This window comes from Fonsecaea pedrosoi (assembly GCF_000835455.1).
Source record: "Fonsecaea pedrosoi CBS 271.37 unplaced genomic scaffold supercont1.4, whole genome shotgun sequence".
Lineage (NCBI taxonomy): Eukaryota > Fungi > Ascomycota > Eurotiomycetes > Chaetothyriales > Herpotrichiellaceae > Fonsecaea > Fonsecaea pedrosoi.
The window spans coordinates 4011924-4024456 of NW_013550612.1; the positions used below are offsets into that span (position 1 = coordinate 4011924).

The window sequence follows — 12533 nt, forward strand, 5'->3', positions numbered from 1 at the left end:
AAAAAAAAGGAGAAAAATGGGAACCGGTCTGTAGCAGAGTCGGGCTGGAAAAACTATCCTCCCGACTGAAAGGACCCACACATACCGAGTACACTGTGAGGAAACCAGAGAAGAGAAACAATCATGCCTGTCATCGATATCAACAAGGATCTGTCGGCGCTTTTTCGACAACAGGTTCAAAGGACACCCGATGCTGTGGCGCTGGAGGACGAGACGACGACATATACCTATGTCCAGCTTGACCAAAAGGTCGAAGCTCTCGCCCATCGCCTCCGCAAGCACCGGGTTGGCCGAGACAGCCTCGTTGGCGTGCTGCTCCCGCGCAGTGCCAACTATGTCATTGCCTGTCTCGCTGCGCTTCGGGCAGGCGGAGCCTTTCTCGTCCTGGAACTGGCATACCCCCCGGAGCTCCTGGCAGACGTTATTGATGATGCCCAACCAGCTGTAGTCGTCACATACCGGGCCGAGGTTGGTAAGATCAAGGAGGGCATTCCTCTCATTACTCTGGACGAAGAAGGAGAGCAGACACCTCCCAACGGAGATGTGAAAGACCTTCCTCCGCTGCCTGCTGATGATGACTTGGACAGACTGGCCTTCGTCTCTTATTCTTCGGGAACCACGGGCAAACCAAAGGGCATTGCAAACCCTCACCGAGCTCCTGTGCTTTCGTATAACCTGCGGTTCGGCGTTCGTGACCTGCAGCCTGGGGATCGTGTTGCCTGCAATGTCTTCTTCATCTGGGAGATCCTGCGGCCACTGCTGCGAGGAGCGACCGTCGTTGCAGTGCCAGACGAGGCCAGTTACGACCCGCCCGTCCTGGTGGACCTGCTCGCTTTTAAGAATATCACCGAGACTCTCATGACCCCGACGCTCCTAGCCGCTGTGCTGTCTCGGCATCCAAAGATCGGAGCTCGCCTGCCGAAGCTGCGCACCTTGTGGCTGAATGGTGAAGTTGTGACAACCGACTTGGCCCGTCGAGCAATCAAAGCCCTACCCAACACGACACTGCTTAACTGCTACAGCGCCTGCGAGACCCACGAGATTGCCTGCGGAAACATTGGAGACATGCTCGACGACGCCTCAAACTACTGTCCGGTCGGCCCACCTCTGGATCCCGAACACATCTACATCCTCGATGAGAGTGGCCAAAAAGTGCAAGCCGGAGAAAGTGGAGAACTTTTCGTGGGCGGATCACTTCTTGCCCGTGGCTATATCAATCGTCCCGAGACAACCGCCAAAGCCTTTACGCCGGACCCATTTGACTCGGCACCGGGAGCCCGGATGTACAGAACCGGTGATCAAGCACGAATACTTCCGTCCGGCCTTTTGGAAATCACTGGTCGTGTCGGAGCCATGATCAAGCTTCGTGGCTATTCCGTCGTCCCCGGAAAGGTCGAGCACGCTATTCTTCAACACCTTGCCGTGCGACATTGTGCCGTCACAGCTCATGGCGAGGGGTTGGACCGGCAATTGGTTGCATATGTCGTCCGGGACAAGGAGTCGTCCGCTGATCGCCCAGCGTTGGAGGTCAATGAGTTAGGTCACAGTCCAGCTGCGAGACGGACGCTCTCGCCATACTTGGCTCACTATATGATTCCAGCTCTGTGGGTGGAAGTCGAGGAGCTGCCGACCAACGCGGTGTCAGGCAAGGTTGACCTCAAGCGCCTTCCTCCACCTCCAAGCCCCAAAGCTGCTAATGGCAATGGGTCGTTGAACGGGCACAAAGGAGACCAAGACCCCATTGATATCGAAGCCATAGCTGAGATCTGGGCTGCGAGTCTGAAGATCTCACGCAGCACCATAACGCCAGAACATAGCTTTTTCGACCTTGGTGGACACTCCTTGACGCTTGCAGATTTGTCTGCACGCTTCTCCAGGGTGCTGGGTGTCAAGGTGCCTCTCGCACGACTCGTCGATCCAGCGACTCTCAACGGCCACCTGGAAACGGTGCGATCTGTGCGCGACGGTCACGCTGCGGCGGTGCAAGCTCATCTGCCTGATGTCCTTCGGAAAGACTCGACTCTTGAGGACAGCATTCGACCGACAAATGCTAGCATATGTGCAGCTAGCAAAGCACACACAATCCTGTTGACCGGTGTCACTGGCTTCTTGGGTGCATTTTTGTTGAATGATTTGTTGGAAAGCACCTCTGCCAAAATCTTGTGTCTTGTCCGTTTCAATGACCCTTCAGAAGCCGATCTACCAGCAGGTATAGCGAGGTTGCGGAGGCATCTCCTCGATATGGGATTGTGGCGGGACTCGATTATGGAACGCGTTGAGATCATCCCCGGCAATTTATCCCGCCCTCGACTAGGTCTCCCTCCGGAAGCTTTCGAAGAACTCACGGGCCGTGTCCAGGTCATAATCCACGCTGCCGCCACTGTCAACCTTGTGTACCCGTATGCAGCCCTTCGGGACGCGAACGTAGGCGGAACGAGGGAGATCCTGCGTCTGGCATGTCGCGCTGGAGCCACGGTGCAGTACATCTCCACGAATGGTGTATTGCCGCCATCTCGAGATGGGTGGGATGAGGATGCCATGCTGGACGTGGACGATGTGCCAGAAAAGCTGGCCGATGGGTATGGCCAGTCAAAGTGGGTAGCAGAGCAACTTGTGCGTGAAGCTGGCCGTCGAGGCCTGCCTGTCAAGATTCACCGAGCGGGTACAATTAGCGGACACAGTACCACCGGCGCAGGCAACGCGTGGGATCTTCTTAATGCGATCATTGTTGAGTCCATCAACCTGGGATATGCTCCAGATGTCGAAGGCTGGCGCGCTGAGATGACCCCGGTCGACTTTGTCAGCAAGGCCATCATCCATCTCTCGAATCAGACCAACACCACGCAGTTCGTGTTTCACCTCGGCGATCCTGATCCTGTACCAACTAGATCAGTCTTTAAAGACCTAGAAGAGCTTGGATATCCCACCAAACCACTCCCTTGGGACGAATGGGTGGCTCGATGGCAGGAAAACAGAGGCACTCTGAAAGGTGGAGATGGTGCCTTTACTATTGACATCCTCCGCAGCGGCATGCCCAGCGTCGAGTTTTTGAGAGGCATTGTTGTGTTGAACAATGCCGCCACCAGGCCTTTGCGGGCGGTTGTTGAACGACCCAAGGTTGACAGCGTCCTGCTCGAAACGTACGCTCGCCATTGGTTTGCTCGAGGATGGCTGCCACATCCTCCCGCACGCCAACATGCTCTTGGCGGAACAGCACAACCCATCCGAAGAGGGCCATTGAGCGGGAGAGTGGCTGTCATCACCGGCGCTTCATCCGGAATCGGTGCTGCGGTTGCTGCTGCTTTGGCACGGGAAGGCCTCCATCTAGCTCTCGGGGCTCGCCGCACGGACGCTCTCGAGGCCGTGAAGAGCCGGCTCGTGGTCCGCGAGGGCAAGGTGATCGTGCGACAGACGGACGTGACGGACAGGAAGCAGGTCGAGAGTCTCATCAAAGCGGCCAATGACGAACTTGGACCGGTCGATATCCTGGTCTCCTGCGCTGGCGTCATGTATTACACCATGATGGCCAATGCCCACGTCGAAGATTGGGACCGCACCGTCGACGTGAACTGCAAAGGTCTTTTGCACTGCCTTTCGTCAGTCGTGCCGTCAATGATCTCCCGCGGGAATGGGCACATTGTCGCCATATCGTCGGACGCCGGCCGTAAAGTCTTCCCTGGCTTAGGCGTCTACTCAGCCAGCAAGTTCTTTGTCGAAGCCACGCTGCAGAGCCTGCGTTTAGAAACGGCAGGGACTGGGTTGCGTGTCACGAGCGTGCAACCAGGCAACACGGCGACTGACCTCCTGGGCATGTCCACAGATGCAGAAGCAGTCAAAAAGTACGGTGAACCGACCGGAGCACAGATCTTGGATCCGGAAGATGTGGCCAATTCGATTGTCTATGCACTGAGGCAGCCGCAACATGTTGCTGTGAATGAGATTTTGATCGAGCCACGGGAAGAGCCGATTTAAGCAACCATCCCAATGCGGCGTTCCACCCATCGTTGCTCTCTGTGGGGTTGTGTTCGAGGCAGTTTAACTTGGCTGCCATGGAACAATCTCGAAGACTGAAGAGGGGGAGTTATTTCTTCGTTTATGTAAAAAAGGATCAGCAGCTCCAAAACACAGGACATTCGTGCCTGCCACGCATAATGAGAGCATAGGAGGCAAGCGGCAACCATGAGGGACAAGAGTCATAGCATAATATAAACGTGTTGGGAGTAGCATTCCAAGATGTAAAAGCTTTGACACACACAAGTAGATTGTACTGCTCTTCTTATGACGAGGGGGTATAGTCCTTGTACCACATGACCAGCCAGTGTCAGTCGGTAAGCATAAGTCACACAGCAGGTTGTAGTGCGTTCCGCCTGTTGTGATTGGTTCAAGGGCAAGGCTGAGTGGTGATCGAATATGGACTAGCGCAGCCTGGCGGGACCGGCACGTCTTGCAAAAAAGTTGGAGATCATTCCATCCACCAGATCGCACAGGCCTTTAATTACACCGTGACATATTAGCCAGACAACGAACCCCAGGGTCTTTAGCCGGTCGTTACCATTCTGCAATCTAGCCGAAGGGTAACAAGTCCTCGCCTCTTGTTGGAACCCTCGTTCCATACCTACAATACCCACAGTTCGAATTTGTGAAGAATCGACTCCGGCCTTCCAGGCCTAAACCGCAGGCAGGATGCAGGCGCCGGTGGTGGTTATGAGTGAGTGAATGAACCCAAGCATTTCCCTCGCGGAGATGACGCTGACCTCTATTCTCTCTTAGACACGGCGAATGGCGAGAGACAAGTCGGGCGCAAGGCGCAAATATCAAACATCACCGCAGCGAAAACGTGAGTGTCACCGGTTCCAAACCATCTCTCAGCCCTCGTTCGCTCGCTAACTGGCTAATACAGCGTGGCGGATATCATACGATCATGTCTCGGCCCCAAAGCGATGCTGAAGATGCTGCTTGATCCCATGGGTGGCATTGTCCTCACGAACGACGGCCACGCTATCCTGCGAGAGATTGAGGTCGCACATCCGGCGGCAAAGAGTATGATTGAGTTGAGTCGGACGCAGGATGAGGAGGTCGGTGACGGGACAACGACGGTGATCATATTAGGTATTAAAACTTCTTGTCACATTGGAAGGTCAACGGGTAAAACTGACGGAATATTTTGACAGCGGGCGAGATCCTTGCGCAAGCACTACCTCAACTCGAACGGAATATCCATCCCGTGGTGATTATCCAGGCTTTCAAAAAGGCCCTCATGGACGCACTGGCTATTGTCGAAGAGATCTCCATCCCCGTCGACACCTCGAGCGACAAGGCCATGATCTCGCTTATTGAATCCTCCATCGGCACCAAGACCATCTCCCGATACTCAGAACTCATGTGCTCACTTGCTCTCAACGCCGTCCGGACTGTATCTCAGGACCAGACGTCCATTTCGAATGCGCCCCAAGCCAACGGGACCACGAAATCGGCTCCTACGCCCGCCCCTACGAAACCCGTGGAGATCGATATCAAGCGATACGCCCGAGTAGAGAAGATTCCCGGGGGCGAAATCGAGGACTCGAGAGTGTTGGACGGAGTCATGTTGAATAAGGACATCACACACGCCTCGATGCGCCGACGGATAGAGAACCCTCGGATCGTGCTATTGGACTGTCCTCTTGAATACAAAAAGGGCGAGTCCCAGACCAACATCGAGATCACCGATGAGGACTCGTGGAATAAGATTCTTCAGATTGAAGAGGAACAGGTCAAGAAGATGTGTGATGCGGTATTGTCGGTCAAGCCTGATTTGGTCATCACCGAGAAGGGCGTGTCTGATCTGGCTCAACATTACTTCCAAAAGGCTAATGTCACGGCACTGCGAAGAGTGCGGAAGACGGACAATAACCGCATTGCTCGGGCCGTAGGAGCGACCATTGTGAATCGCGTCGACGACATTGTCGAGTCCGACGTGGGTACGGGCTGCGGTCTATTCGAGATTGAAAAGATCGGTGATGAGTATTTCACATTCCTCACGAAATGCAAGAACCCCAAGGCCTGCACCATCCTGCTCCGGGGACCTTCAAAGGACATTCTCAACGAGATTGAACGAAATCTCCAGGACGCCATGTCCGTGGCTCGCAACGTCATGTTCCACCCACGCCTCTCGCCTGGCGGAGGAGCCACCGAGATGGCCGTCTCCGTGCGGCTGGCTCAGAAGGCCAAGTCTATCGAAGGCGTGATGCAATGGCCTTACCGCGCTGTAGCAGACGCCATGGAAGTCATTCCCCGAACACTCATCCAGAATGCCGGTGCCAGCCCCATCCGAATCTTGACCCAGCTCCGTGCGAAACAAGCCGAGGGCAAGTCAACCTTTGGCGTCGATGGTGATACGGGTAATGTGGTGGACATGAAAGAATATGGCGTGTGGGAACCCCAGGCGGTCAAGCTGCAGAGCATCAAGACGGCGGTCGAAAGCGCGTGCTTACTATTGAGAGTTGACGACATCTGCGGCGCGAAGAGCGCGAAGCAGGTTGGTGGAAGTGGATTGTCGGGTGGTGCAGGAGGGGAGGAGTAAAGACAGACAGTAAAGAGAGGGGAAAAAAGGTGAAAGAAAAACAGGAAGCCAAGTGGCGACTGTCTCTCATGTTGCTAGGTGTCATGATGTGAAATGAAAAGAGCAAATGGATGAGATGAAGATGTTTCAGGCTAAGAAGAAAAGGCCTGGATATGACCAAAAGAAGCCCTTTTCACGACCCAGACACGGGACTCATGGATCATCCAGATATACAGCCATAGAAGCTATGGTACGTGGAGCTCATTGTCCTCCATCGAGTGTCTATGTGACTGACCGTCGCAGATTTATTCAAGTCTTGCGATGAGGAAATGCGTCAGTTTTTAGTTTCTGATATCTTCTCATTTCCTCCCTTTTCTTGTTCCCCCCCGACTCTGTCAAGCCGCAATATTATATGCTTTGTTTTATATTGACTCGTCAACTACGCCCTACGATTTACCTCCACTTCCCACCGCCGCGACTGTCACCAGCAGCTCCCCCGATCTTGAAAGCTAGGCGCTCTAATCCAACAGAATCGCATCAGGCTGTCCTTGGCGTTCGTGCTGCTTGCCCGTCGCAATGCAACTTTTTCGGTCTACACCGAGAGCCTGATCCCATGGAGACCGAAACCGCAGCAACCGGCGAAAAATATTTGGCGCGTGATGCTCCTTTCCTCTCAGCAGATTCTCCCAGAAGTCGTAATCAGGCTGGCTGGTACTGCCTACTGTTGCCTCACGCAGTTTAGTGCCTCGTATACGAGTTTGAATCATGACCGACTCGCAGACTTGGCGTGGCGTGATTGATTTGGCACTTTTGACAGACATTGAAGCACAAGACAAAAGAGACAAATAATGGGCTGGGGAAATGCTGTCATGTCAGTTCTGCGTCGACAATGTCAAAATCCAGGGTTCAACAGATTGACCTGGAGGAGCGGGTTGGACAGACACAGGCAAAGCAAAACACCTCGATCAGCATCCTAGACCCCGCAATCTACATTTCCCGGAGTCACAAGGACTGGGACGATCAAACAAGCGAGAAAAAGAGCGACGATGAGGAGGAAAACAGCGAGCCGGAGTGGGACTATCTGCACTTCAGGGCCAGTTTCACCCTCGAGGTCGAGATTCTGGGCTTTGAAAAAGCGTATGTCGAGATTCAACGCCGTTGTTTCCAACCATGCTTGCTACTGACAGCCCCAGTCCTCAGCAATACAACAAGTTCTTCGATTCCATATCCATCCGCTATCTGTACAAGGAGAAGGAACACCATTTGTGGTATCCTGAACGGGATGAGCCCGTGGACGTCGACATCTCCAATGAGACGACGACGACCACCGGTGCCGGTCTTGGTGTAGGCATGGCAGGCACTATACCGATCCCTGCACCCGAAGTTCACGTGCAAAAGGACCGCAAATTGACTGTGGCACGGAAGATGCGAAGTTGGCGCAAGGGCGTATCTATGGAGAAGTGTGAGCCTTGTCTTGCTCTCATCCTTGCCATGCGCTGATATTCGCTGTCAGTTCGAGGTTTGGGTGACCCAAGCGCATATCCCGTCCATGTCGTGTCCGACGGCGTAACTCCTAAAGAACACCCCTGCCCCAAGGACTCGGGAGAGTACAAAGAATCCGTGCACTGGGACTACCAAGTCGAATCCAAGCAGCACAGCTGGGTCCCCGAGATCTACGAGAGCGTCGCGATCCCAATCACCGTCGAGCGAATCGTCCCGGTCCCTTCAGACGCCAAAATCCCCTTCACCGACGACGAATGCGAGCTCCTGATGCACTTTGACTTCCAGATCAACACGCGACTGCGTGGCATGAGCCCGACATTCCCGTTCTTCACCGACTTTAGTAAACCGGCCGAGTACCGGTACGACTCCGATACGGGCCAGCGGTTCCCGCTGGATCGCTATTCGGTCTGCCTGTTTGGATATTGTCCAGGGACCTGTCTGCCCGAGGGGCCGACGATCGATCTCGACGAGGCCACCAAGGCCTTTTACAAGGCGGCCAAGGAGAAGCAGCACCACAACCCGTTCTTCCTGCCGTCCGACAAGGTCTTGGAGGAGGACTTTTTGTACCCGGCCAAAATGGAGACGTTTACGAAGCGGCGCAAGCTCGCGGACCAGCGGCGTAGGATGAGGGCCGCGAGGCTGGACAGAGAGCGCAAAGAGGTGGAAGAACGGGAGCGAGACAGGCTCAGAGCAGTAGAGGCGGAAGAATGGGAACGGGAACGTGCACGAGCGAAGCGGAAAAAGAAAAAGGTATACCGTGGACGAACCGAATATTCAGAGTATCCTCCTCCTCCTCCACCATCACCATCACCCGCCGCACGCGATGCTGGTCCCGCTGAGTCGGACGACTATGTCCTGCTGCCCTTGCGTCCCGGCAGTCAAGAGTATCCTCTGCCTCCTTCTCCTCCTCAACCACCTCCACCGCCACCTCGACCACATGCAGAATCGGACGACTCGGACGACTACATCATCCCTCCCGAGAGACTAAAAGCCGCCGGCGAGGCCGCCACCGCCGCGGCGAAAGAACGGCTCGAAGCACACCTGCAACACCTGCCATACCACTACGAGCGATGGCGGTCCTATGAACGCCACCGCGGTCACGATGGCGCAATGAGCGAGTCTGAAGAGGAACCCCGACCAGACACGATCAAGCCGACGCCAAGACCACCTCCGCCGCCTGAGGCGAGGCGGCGCCCATGTCGTCCCCCGCTTCACCAGCCAGAGCCGCCAGGTCGCCCAGACCAGCTGCCGAATCTCATCGAGGTCGAACCGGCGCGTGTGACGAGGATGCAGCGTAAGGAGACAAAGACCACTGTGACGAGAAGGAAGATGACAAGGACAAAGACAGGGATAGGAAATGGAAAGGGAAAGGGGACGGCAAATGAAGAGGGAGAGGAAGAAGGACAACGAACTCACTCTCCATCCCCAGCCTCTTCTTCACGGGCGTATATGGCCCGTCTTGCGTTCTGGCTGGTCACTTAGCCAGCTACGTACTAGGTAAGTAGGTACTCGATCCGATTTAACTACCTAGTAGTACGGTAGGATCAGTACGATCAGTGCGATTTAGGATGAATGCGCATCCGTCATATATCCGTCTCGTCTCCATCAATAAGTTCATTGATTGAGTGACTGATCGAGTAATTCCTTGGTTGGTTGCATACGTCTGTCCCAGCATCTATGTACTTACACTCTACGGGTATATTCGAGACAGATAGACAGACAAGTCTTGACACGTCTAGATAGGTCGACGAGTAGATAGATAGATAGACAGACAGACACAGACAGATAGGGTAAGTCCTTTGTTGTGGAGAGAAAGAAAAGTCCTGTCAAGTCTTCTCATAGGTGAAGCAGGCAGACAAGGTCAGACGGAGCAGAGGGACAAAAGGACAAAAAGAACAGGAAACATTCGAGTAAACTAACCGAGTATTGTAGGATATATGTATGATATATACATTTCGAATATGGGACATATCGGGTGAAGAAAGGCTTCCTGATATGATTTGTTACAGTTATCATTTTTACTCCACAGTCTCCCTCGTCCACGTATACGCCCACGTAAACTTCGAGTCCACGTAGCCGGACATTTGCAACGTTTTGTCGGTACAGGTATAGTGGACCTGTGTGTCCGAGCCGTACTGCTGATCCAGTGAGATGTCGAGTTCGGTCGGATCGTCGAAGCCTGCGATCGTCGTCGTCGTCTTGGCCAGACCCTGCGACTTTACGTTGGTCCACGTGAAGCTGTCGCCGCCAGCGGCGGTCTTCCCGAGCTTCAAGGTCCCGTCCACTGAGCCGGTGATGTCGATGAGTGTGTGGAAGCCGTACCCGCTGGCGCTGCCGTCGTAGGCAATGTCAAGGCCTTTGAAGGTCATGGCGCTCGAGAGATCCTTCTTAACACTAAAACTCGAGGAGCCCGTCACGGCGACGTTGGAGATCGCCACGTCCGAGGCCGACAGTTGTTCCGAGAGAAAGGCTTGCATGCTCGGGACATCGAGATTCCAGTCCCCGACAATGCACTTGTCAGTCGAACAGCTGTCGCCTTCGTCATCGTCATCGTCATCGTCATCTCCATCGTCGTCGTCGAGAGATACGACAATGATCTCACGGGGCGGTGTGTCAGCCGCTCGGAGCCGTCGGGGATTGTATTCCAGGCCTTCATTCGGAGACGGATCGCCGTCAGTCTCATCACGTTTCGCTTTATGCTTATTGGAGCCCTTCTTCTTCTTCTTGACCGTGAACTCGATTGTCACAGGAACGGGGGTCTTGACATCGCCGTTCCCGGTCGAGGTTGCGAGGAAGGTGTACTTCTTGCTGCCACAGTCGACTTTGACAGTTGCTCCTTTGCCGGCGGTTTTCCACGACTTCTCCCCGTCTTTGGAGTACTGCAGGACCACGTTCGAGCCCTGTCCGCTGGGCACTGTATACTTGAAAGAGATGTCCCGTTTTTCAGGGAGCGCGACGTCCAGTGTTTCCCAAATGGTCCAAGGACATGTATAGGTCTCGGCGTCGTAGACGCCCGGCTCATCTGAAAGAGTGGATGCCGCTGTATGCAAATTTACTTTGAAGTCACGAGGGACCGGTTCACCATCGCTGTACAAGATCAGATCATCCTTGAACGCCGTCGCAAAGCTGGGGAACGGCTTGGTAATGAAGGAGTCTGAAGAAAGCCACTGCCGCTCGTTCTGAAGTGTACTACTGATCGTGCCCCTGCGCGAAACAACCCAGTCATGGATTTCCTTGTTCGAGGTGAAGATGTTGGAGAGGTGCTGAAAGAAGAGACTGCCTGGATAGCCGAAGTCATGCTTTTGGTTGTAGAGTGGTGACGCTGGATCATATTTCTGCATGTGGTCTGGTTTCGTGTCCGGGAAGAAGAAATTGCCAAAGTACTCTGCAGACCCTTCGAACCACCAGTTGTTTGGAAGTGAGTCGTCTTGGACCGGCTTTTCCATATCGAAAGTTCTTTGGACGCAATGATACAACTCGTGAGCTAGGGCTTGCTGAACTGATTCGATGTCGCTTGACGGTCCGTCTCCAGAGCCAATGACTCGAACGCTGCAAATGGTTGGGTTCGATTCATGATAATCAGTCGCTCCACGCCTGGTACCATCTTCTTCTGTGAGATAGACTCTGACTGTCTTGACCTTGGTTTGCATGAGGTCTGCATAGACTGGGAGAACCTTTGCTGCCGCGCTTTGGAGAGGTTTAAGATACTTGGGATCGGCAACAGGAGATGCTGGAGCCTTTGGATCGGTCCATGTATACAGGCTGAATTTTATGCCAGCCATGTCTTTGTTTTCGACGTATGGGATGCATTTTCGGCCGCTTTGAAACCCGTTCGTGGGACAATCCGCCACTGCACGAGGTGCTACTAATGCAAGAGTAATTGACACCAAACCGAGGACAAGGAGAGGAATATGAAAAGTAGAGAGGAACAACATGGAGACGGAAATTGATAGTGGAAGAGGAGTCGGGGATAAGAGTGTTGGGATCTTCTTACGCTGCGAGAATGTGGTGGGGATTTGAGGATGTGTACTCATTGCACTTCATCGTGACGGTGGCCCTGGGCGGACTCGTTGATACGAAGGTCTAACCAACAACTTCAAGCTTCAAAAGGCCAGTAGCCTGGGGCTGAACAGTATGCCGCTTCTAGATATGTATCGGGTAAGGCTGATTCGATGATACGAGGGTCTGGCCAGCGCAAGTCGACAAAGCAAATGGACTGACTTCGTGGTCGATCCATACAATACCTGATTGCGTGTTGCCCATATGTGCGTAATTATTGACCTACCATTGTCCCCATGACCTTCCTGACTCCATGATACGGAACGCTCATGTTTTCACAAAGAAGAATCCCGGTGTGGCGAAGAGTATGCGGTTTCCGTTCCAGTCTTTATCCTCTCACGATCGAGCCGATTCGGTGGTAGGGATACGGATGGTAGAAGTACAACACGGGTGGTGATCATACTCGTATGAAAAGCTCATTCCTACTGCG

The 12533-nt window shown here is 53.9% G+C and overlaps 4 protein-coding genes across 4 annotated transcripts; 3 read left to right on the forward strand and 1 right to left on the reverse strand.

Annotated features, from left to right (window-relative positions):
- Positions 1–123: 123 nt before the first annotated feature.
- Positions 124–3972, forward strand: Z517_07253 (uncharacterized protein; the record flags this gene model as incomplete). Its single annotated transcript, XM_013428991.1, has 1 exon — positions 124–3972. The coding sequence occupies one exon, from the start codon at positions 124–126 to the stop codon at positions 3970–3972; it is 3849 nt and encodes a 1282-aa protein (XP_013284445.1).
- A 711-nt stretch (positions 3973–4683) lies between these two features.
- On the forward strand, positions 4684–6562 carry Z517_07254 (T-complex protein 1 subunit gamma; the record flags this gene model as incomplete). Its single annotated transcript, XM_013428992.1, has 4 exons — positions 4684–4708; positions 4771–4837; positions 4901–5109; positions 5172–6562. 4 exons carry the CDS (start codon positions 4684–4686, stop codon positions 6560–6562), a joined length of 1692 nt encoding a protein of 563 aa, XP_013284446.1.
- Positions 6563–7430: 868 nt separating this feature from the next.
- Z517_07255 (uncharacterized protein) lies at positions 7431–9526 on the forward strand (the record flags this gene model as incomplete). Its single annotated transcript, XM_013428993.1, has 3 exons — positions 7431–7678; positions 7735–8003; positions 8055–9526. The coding sequence occupies 3 exons, from the start codon at positions 7431–7433 to the stop codon at positions 9524–9526; spliced, it is 1989 nt and encodes a 662-aa protein (XP_013284447.1).
- A 536-nt stretch (positions 9527–10062) lies between these two features.
- Z517_07256 (uncharacterized protein) lies at positions 10063–11826 on the reverse strand (the record flags this gene model as incomplete). The annotated part of the gene is made up of 1 exon (XM_013428994.1): positions 10063–11826. One exon carries the CDS (start codon positions 11824–11826, stop codon positions 10063–10065), a length of 1764 nt encoding a protein of 587 aa, XP_013284448.1.
- Between the last annotated feature and the right edge of the window lie 707 nt (positions 11827–12533).